At 46.8% G+C, this 9033-nt stretch overlaps 1 protein-coding gene across 1 annotated transcript; it reads right to left on the bottom strand.

Annotated features, from left to right (window-relative positions):
* Window positions 1–6: 6 nt before the first annotated feature.
* On the bottom strand, window positions 7–8373 carry LOC121812718. Its single transcript, XM_042215550.1, has 2 exons — window positions 7239–8373; window positions 7–1836 (listed from the first exon to the last, which is right to left on the bottom strand). The coding sequence occupies exons 1-2, from the start codon at window positions 8371–8373 to the stop codon at window positions 617–619; spliced, it is 2355 nt and encodes a 784-aa protein (XP_042071484.1). The 3' UTR covers window positions 7–616.
* Between the last annotated feature and the right edge of the window lie 660 nt (window positions 8374–9033).

Genomic DNA, 9033 nt, shown 5'->3' with positions numbered 1-9033 from the left:
GATCAGATTTCAGGACTGGACTCAGAAACACTGAAGAGTCAAAGTTGGATTATTTCCACACTTTGTCTGAGTTCAGTGTCTCCAACATCCTCTGCACTCACTGAAAGACAACAACATGTTGGACTGTCTCTGGATCGTGTCAGTGACCGTTACTGTCCCACAACCAGTTTACTGAGTCAGCATGAGAGGAGCAGCAGGATAAAGCTCACACTGACAACAGTAGAACAACATTAGAACAACGTGACAGAAACACATGTAATTGTGGAGAACACAGAGTTTAGTTTGTGACGTCAGAGCAGCAGGGAGCTGTTCTCACACACTGTTGTACTGATCGTTAAACAGCAGGGGGCGCCCTCACTGCATTTACAGCACAGCTGGCAGCACTGCTCTGCATAATAACTGACTGTGGAGTTTATGTAGTAATACTTGTCATGTGCATAAGTACAAATATCTGTGTGAAATACATGTATATCAATAATAAGTATTTTTTAACATGAGAATTGATATTTGTAACTGGATAAAATATGAAAGCATACATGATGTTCCCGTCTTAGAAGGAGGCCCTCATGTCCACATCAACAATCAACATCTGTGTACATCTGAACATGGAGCAGCATCAGTACCATCTGCCTGATGGTTCTTTACATGTTTCACGTATGCCAGGGGAAGGGTCTCCCAATGTTGGTGATGGTGTTCGTTTAAGCTTGCACTGCTTCTTGGTTCCTCCATCCTCTCTCCTCATCTCCTCCAGTTTCTGGACCTTGTCCGTGTCTCCTTCCTCCTTCATCTTCTCAATCAGGAAGTCCAAGTGGACAACAGTGGATGCTGAATCAGCTTTCAGAGCGATTTCCTCCAGTCTGACAGCATGCTGGTAGGAGTCACTTAGCCACTTTTCCTTTTCTGCTGTCAACACTTTCATTTCCTTTTCAAGATTTTCCAAAAGACTCAATAATTTCTCAATTTCCATTTTATTTCTGTGATTCGTCTGCTTCAGAGCTTCTCGGATCTGTCTGATTTCTGTCTGTTTCAGTTCAGCCAGCTCGATTCTGTCTTCCAGGTTTTGGATGCAGGCTTTCAGTCTTATTCGTTCATTTAACACTTCGGCTGTTTTCACCAGTTTTTGAGGATTCGATTTTCCCAACAAGTCTGTCAAATGATCCATGTTTGTCTGTGTAAGTTCCCATGAATTTCTAAAATTTGTGTTTTCCTCCATTCGCTCTTCATGCTGGCAGTTATTAAACAGGAAGTAAACAGGCTGACTGTCCTCATTTTTGGCACATTTAATGTTTGCAGCTTCAAGAACTTGAAGAGGGTTTTTAGGCCTGCTTCCATCTGAGTGTGTGATCAGAGCTATGATGTTTTTCTCCAAGTTCTTTCCAAACAGAGACATCACTGAATCAAAGACGTACTTCAGTCGGTCACTCAGTCGATTCACACTCGCCTTCATCACCAGACCCACTGCATGAACTTCATGGACTCCATCCTCTGATCGAAACAAGTCCAATAATCTGTGACTGATGATGTCATCATGTTCGATCCCTCTGGTGTCTCCATATCCAGGAGTATCGATGATGGTCAGAGAGTAGGGCAGAGTTACATCTTCAAAACCAAAGATCTCGTACACGATCACATCTGATGTCTGACTTCTTCTCTCCTCCTCTGCGATCATAAACCAGACTCTATCCTCCCACTTCACTCCCATGGTGTAGTTGAGCAGAGCGTTGATCAGTGTGGATTTTCCTGCTCCTGTTTCTCCCACCAGTAAGATGGTTCTGTTTGTCTTGTTTGGATTTTTTTCCAACAGTGATTCTTGTTCCAAACTTCTGTTTCTTTGGTCTCAGCTGGTAGACAGCAGGAGGTCCTGACCTGATGAGAAAACTTTGAGATGATGTCTTCATGTGGTGATGAGATCAAACTGATCCTGCAGAGAAAAGCAGAGAACTTCGACACATGTCACTGTTGTTAGTTTGTTTAACACTGAAACCTGAGCTGATCCTTTTCTGCTCAGGGTCAAAGGTCACATACAATTAAACCTTTTTGTTTAATTGTATGTGAGGCGATCGTGGCTCAAGAGTTGGGCGTTCGCCTTGTAATCGGAAGGTTGCCGGTTCGAGCCCCGGCTTGGACAGTCTCGGTCGTTGTGTCCTTGGGCAAGACACTTCACCCGTTGCCTACTGGTGGTGGTCAGAGGGCCCGGTGGCGCCAGTGTCGGAGCCTGCCTCTGCAGTGCGCCCCAGGGTGGCTGTGGCTACAATGTAGCTGCCATCACCAGTGTGTGAATGTGTGTGTGAATGGGTGGATGACTGGATATGTAAAGCGCTTTGGGGTCTTAGGGACTAGTAAAGCGCTATATAAATACAGGCCATTTAACCATTTGTTTTTTCTTTTTTCCAATTGGATTCTTATTTTTGTCTGTCTGCTCTCCCAAAGCATTAGTGGCTCTCTGATTCTTTTTATTAGACCTTTATTTTCCCTCAACCTTTGATTGGATTGGCATGACATCATCTGGGTGAGCCATAGCTGCTGCTACTCTTCCTCCCTCCGGTCCGTCGCCTGCTGTGTCACCTATTGTGTCAGTGTCCGTCTCTCAACCCTTATATAGTCCCTGCGATGATGGGTTGGATGATAGGCACAGCTCTGTTTCCGGTGCACGTCTGGCTGACTTGGATGTCTATTTATCACATCTGTCTGATCCTGCCAAATCTGATGTCCGAGAGCTCATTAACAATTACCCAACTCTTTTTGGTGATATCCCCACTCAAACGCACGTGCTAAGTCATGATATTGACGTGGGTGATCACAAGCCAATAAAGCAACATGCCTACAGAGTAAATCCCACTAAGCATGCCATAATGCAGCAAGAAGTCCAGTATCTTCTTGACCATGGTTTTGCCCTTCCCAGTAATAGTTCTTGGAGCTCACCATCATTGCTCGTTCCAAAACCCGATCAAACCTCCCGTTTCTGTAACGATTACCGAAAGGTAAACGCTGCTACAAAACCAGACTCTTTTCCACTCCCACGCATGGATGACCTGGTCGATCGTGTGGGCTTGGCAAACTTTGTGACCAAACTCGACCTCCTAAAAGGATACTGGCAAGTCCCATTAACCAAACGCGCATCAGAAATCAGTGCCTTTGTTACACCCAACCACTTTTTGCAATACACCGTCATGCCGTTCGGGTTAAGAAATGCTCCCGCCACATTCCAACGACTGATGAACACTGAGTTACATGGAGTCATAAACTGCGAAGTGTATCTGGATGATATAGTGGCCTATTCATACACCTGGACTGAACACTCAAACTCTCAGTGAAATATTTGACCGTTTGCGTGATGCCTCTCTGACACTGAACTTGGCTAAGTGTGAGTTTGGAAAGGCTGTTGTAACCGACCTAGGGAAACAAGTAGGACAGGGTCAAGTCCTCCCTGTTGCTGTGAAAGTGCAGGCAATATTAAACTTCCCAGCTCCGCAGACGTCGGGAGCTGCGGCGTTTTCTAGGCATGGCAGGTTATTACCGTGGGTTCTGCAAAAACTTCTCCGAGGTAGTAGCCCCATTAACCAGTCTTGCCAGTCCAAAATCACCATTTGTGTGGTCAGAGACATGTCAGTTTGCTTTCGAAGCTGCCAAAGCTCTCCTTTGCAGTGCTCCTGTGTTGGCCGCCCCTGATTTCGCACGTCCGTTCAAGCTTGAGGTGGACGCCAGTGCTTTGGGGGCTGTGCAGGAGGATGAAAATGGCATTGACCATCCAGTCTGTTTCTTTTCCAAAAAATTCCTAAAACACCAATTGCATTACAGCACGATTGAAAAGGAAGCCTTAGCCTTATTGCTAGCCTTGCAGCACTTTGAAGTGTACCTTGGGTCCAGTCTCTGACCACAACCCTCTCCAGTTCCTAACTCGGATGCAGAACAGCAACCAGCGCCTTATGCGCTGGTCCCTACTCCTCCAGGACTTCAACATTGAAATCCGGTACAAAAAGGGCTTAGAGAATGTCATGGCTGATGCCCTCTCTAGGTCATGAATCAAACATTTCATTTGGGGTTAGAATATTTGATTTTTGGGTGGGGGGAAGTGTTATGATCTAATGTTTTCAGTGTTTGCTTTATGTGTGAGTCCTCCCACCAGAGGATGGCTGTTTCCTCCTTCAGGACTCTCTGCAGGAGGGGGAGATACAGGAGAGGTGGAGGAAGATCTCAGCCTGGGCGTCTATTGTCTCATGTAGTCTGGAAGATGAGTGGATGGTGGGGTGGGTGCAGTTTTCTCTGTGGTGGGGTTGGGTGGACTGTCCCGGGCTCTGTGGGGCCGGGGGCGCTGCTGCGCTGGGCCCCGGTCTGGATGGGCCTGGGCCCCCTTTCCCTGGCGGGTCGCGGAGTGTGGGAGTGCCTACTGGGGTCAGCGGGGGAGCTGGCCCCAGGGAGGGGTCACTGCCCCTCCCTTCCTTCCCTCCCCATCTCCAGCTGCCTCCCTCTTCCCGCTCCACCACAACCACCCACACATGCAGGGCCTTGGAGTAGGGGTATGTCACCAGGGTGCAGAGGAGGCTACCCCCCCCCTCTGTCCCCTTCTGGCTGCCTCTGCCTCAATTTTATCCCACAACTTAGACATTCACATTACTCACACTCTCATTACACATACATATAGGATCTTGGGGGTGGGCACGATACACGGAGTCCAAATTACCATCAGGGTGTACACCCTCACCCCTGGCGTCGTTGCCCACCTCTCAATTTTAAATACACTTAGTCATTGAGGGCTAGCAGGAGGGGCTATGCGCTTACCTGCTGCTCTCTTGGCAGGTAGCTCCATGCCCTCCTGGGTTTTAATGCACCTTAGAACACACATGCATCAACATCTACAATGAGCGGGTGGAGGGAGGTTTGGAGTCTTCTCTCACCCCCGTTCTCTGCGGCCTGCTGGAGCGGGGTAGGGCTGAGGAGGAGTTGGCCGTCCGGCTGCGTTCGTTCCACTTCTCACGTGTGCACCACTTTGTGTTGGTCTCTCACGTGGAATTCCAATAAAATTTATCCATGTTTGTGGCTGTAATGTGACCAAATGTGGAAAAGTTCAAGGGGGCCGAATACTTTTGCAAGCCACTGTATATCTCGTCAACCAATCAGGCCATTGATCAATGGCCTTTGATCAGTGGTCATGAGAAATGCATATTAATGATATAAGCTGACCTCCCAGCCCACTGTTCCTTCCAGTGGGCTGGTTTCAGTCATTATGCAAATGTACTGTTTATAAGATTGGAACCTGCAGTCAGCTGAGACTGAAGTCACTGGATGATGACGAAACGTTTCTCCCACTGAAAACACCACGTCCAGATGAACAGAATCAAACTTTGGGTAATTATAATCCATGTTTGAATATCATTTTATCTTTCAATGTGGAGAAAGACTTTGTAGCTCTCATCACACACTCAGATGTAAGAAACCCTAAATATCTCTTCAAGCTCTTGAAGATTCAAAAATTAAATGTGCTCAAAAATGAGAAGAATCAGTCTGTTACTTCCTGTTTAATAACTGCCAGCTTGAAGATAGCAAGAAGAATTATCCTGAAACTAAATTTTGAAAGTAGAGTTCACAGCCTTCCTGAAAGAAACTACACCTGTGAAGCCAGAAGCATCTCCTGAAGTGTTAAAAGAAAGTATCAGACTGACAGCCTGCATCCAAAACCTGCAAGAAAGAATCAAGATTCACTGAAGTGAAACAAAGAGAGATAAAACAGAGTCAGGAAGCTCTGGAGAAACATGACAACATGAGATGAAGAGGTCCCTCCATTTGTTGCTGAAGTTTTTAAACATAAAGAACCTATCAGAGCAGAGATGTGGGGCCGGGTTTGAAAGCAGCTGTCAGCTGTACAGTCTGTGAGGAGAACTGTCACTATCCTGGATGCACGGTGCCCTTAAATCACTGTGAGGTCTTTAGAGATGGTCTCTGCACGTCATGCACCAACAAGTGTCCTGCATCAGTGCATGTGAAAGGAAAGTGGAGATATGTGACCAGGATAAGGAGAGGTCAGAGAGAAGAACCACCAACAAAAGAGAAGGATGTTCATTTACTTGGAAAGGAAATGAAACTGCTGACAGCAGAGAAGTCCCAGTTCCTGGATGAGTCCTACCAACATGTTGTCAGACTGGAGCAGATCGCTCTGAAAGCTGATTCAGTTCCACTATGTCCACTTGGACTTCCTGATTGGGAAGATGGAGGAGAAAGGAAACACAGAGAAGGTCCAGAAACTGGAGGAGATGAGATGGAGAGAGGATGGAGGAATCAGAGCACCTCTGAGGTATGTCAAACTGACACTCACAGAACAGTGACTGTAAAAGAGAGAGGTTCAAAGGATTGCAGAAGTTCACCCTTGGAAATTTCAGCAGCAGCACCAAGGGGAAACTGTCCTTGTTGCACTTGGATTTGACTCTATTCCTCCTCCTCACCATGATGATTATCATCATCATCGTAATTGATGTGTTGGATTATAATTCTGAGAAGTATTTGGACGTCCAAAAGTGTCCTCGGGCAAGATGCTGAACCCCAGGTTGCTGTCTGATGTTACAATCAGAGTGAGCACTTAGGTAACAAAAACAACAAAGTGCTTGTATAAATGGGTGAAAGAGGAAAGTTGTATGAAGCAGCCTAAGCAGAGAAGCCCAGACCTCCCTCTCCCCAGCCACCTCCTCTAGCTTGTCCGGAGGAACACCAAGGCGTTCCCAGGCCAGCCGAGAGATATAATCTCTCCAGCGTGTCCTGGGTCTGCCCCGGGGCCTCCTCCCGGTGGGACATGCCCTGGAACACCTCACCCAGGAGGCGCCCAGGGGCATCCTTGTCAGATGCCCGAACCACCTCAGCTGGCTCCTTTCGATGTGGAGCGAGCAGCGGCTCTACTCTGAGCCCCTCCCGGATGGCCTGAACTTCTCACCCTATCTCTAAGGGAGAGGCCAGCCACCCTTCGGAGGAAGCTCATTTCTCGCCGCTTGTATCCCGATCTCGTTCTTTCGTCACTACCCACAGCTCGTGGCCATAGGTGAGGGTAGGGACGTAGATCGAAGTAAATTGAGAGCTTCGCTTTTACGCTCAGCTCTTCACCACGATGGACCGAAAGCCCTCTGCCACTTGGCTGCACCTAGAAATCCACCTAGACTAAACTATTCTTGATTTTTACTGAACAAACAAAAGTTCATGTACAAAAAGGGGTGTCGAGATGGAGACACTGACTGATTTTGATTGAGTGACCTCACTGTGTTTCAAGGAGAACCCAAATCTGGACCAAGCCATGAAAACATTCAGATCATACCTTTGTTCTTTCCCATCTCTGAAGTTTACATCATAGAGCGTGCTGACTTCTTCTCTGACTTTTGTCTCCAGCTCGGCCAGGGTCTCCTGAATCATGAACTGGTCACTGGTTACAGTCACAGCAGACCAGTCCTGCAGCTGGGGCTTATTGTAGGTAAGAGGGAGGACGTTCTCCAGGAAGCTGAAGGGGTCTCTGATGAGCGAAGCTTCATGAAACTGCAGCTTCTTCTTCTTCATGTGTGTAATCTCTGCCTGCAGCTCATCAATAAAGCTTTCTGCCTCCGTCTCATTTATTTCCTGCTTCGTCTCGATCGTCTCAGACAGTCTGGTGAACTCTGTCTTTATGTGCTGCACCAAAGCGGTCATCACCTTCCTGCTGTACGATAACGCCTCCTCAGCTTTACTTCTGCTGGTCTTCACTGACTGTTGAAGCTCCTGGATTTTCTGCTCACGCTCCTGGATCATCTGATCCATGCTGTTATTGTCTAATCTCAGCTGGGATTTCCTCATCTCAGCCTCGTCCTCCAGACTCACTGTTTCATGTGTTTTATGGTCACTGCATTTACAGGACTGACACAGAAACCTTTGATCCAGTCTGCAGATCAGCTCCAAAGGCTCACCGTGATCCCGACATATTCTGCTCTCCAGGTTCTGAACTGGATCGATCAGCTTGTGTTTCTTCAAAGCTGAAATCCTCTGATGAGGCTCCAGATGTGTTTGACAGTAGGACAGTAAACACATTAAACAGGACTTCAGGGCTCTGACCTTGGACCCTGCACAGATGCTGCAGAGCACGTCTTCATGTCCTGCTCGTTCAGCTGAACTCAACATTTCTTGAAGAGATTTTTTAACCTTTTCTGCCATTTCAGCAATGACAGGGTTAACCCGAAGCAACGGCCTGGTGTAAAACGTCTCTTTGCACAGTGGACATTGGAGTACAGACAGGGTGCTCCAGTAGTCTGTGATACAGTTCATACAGAAGTTGTGTCCACAGGGAATCGACACAGGTTTAGTGAACACACTCAGACAGACGGGACAAAGAAGACTGTCCTCAGACACCAGAGCCGACGCCGCAGCCATGGCTGCAACATACAAGCAGAGCTAATATTAGCACAGTGTAAAGTCAATGTATCATTCAATATACAAAAAAGCAACAGTGATACTGAAAAAATGCAACTGTACCTTCTGTATGAAGTCTTCACCAAGACTGAGCGGTCAGAAACAGGCTCTTCTTCTTTTTAGTTTCTACTGACACACTGACCACATCGTCTCCAAGCACTTCCTCGTTTGAGTAGAACAAATGAACTCTTTAGAAAACAGACCATGAAGCCCCTCACAGGTTAAACAGGTTCACTGGGAAGCTGATCGGCATGACAACTACAGCTTGAATATTTTTTTTCATGAACATTTAAGAACAAATGCTTAACACGAGCTTTTCTCACATGCTGAAGAGGAAAGTAGAAACTGAAAGCCACAAAATGAAACTACACTGGCAACTCCTGCGTTAGCCTTTAGGGCTGTGTCTGCATTAATTAGTCACATGAAAAATAATTAAGAGAAAAATTAAGACGTCAGACTGTGAGATGGTGGAAAATCTGAGCAAATAAAAGCATCTGCATCAGAAATCAGAGTCGTGGTGATATTCTAACATGAATCCACACCGTCCAGGGGCTGTCAGTGAAAATGAACGTCCCTCAGAGTGAAGGACAGTGTCCAGGAAATAAAAACCTTGTTTGCTCT

Source organism: Haplochromis burtoni, unplaced genomic scaffold (genome assembly GCF_018398535.1).
Source record: "Haplochromis burtoni strain Fernald_Lab_line unplaced genomic scaffold, NCSU_Asbu1 Contig_753, whole genome shotgun sequence".
NCBI lineage: Eukaryota > Metazoa > Chordata > Actinopteri > Cichliformes > Cichlidae > Haplochromis > Haplochromis burtoni.
The sequence above is the reverse complement of the archived record's forward strand: the minus strand, read 5'-3'. Positions and strand labels throughout refer to the sequence as shown.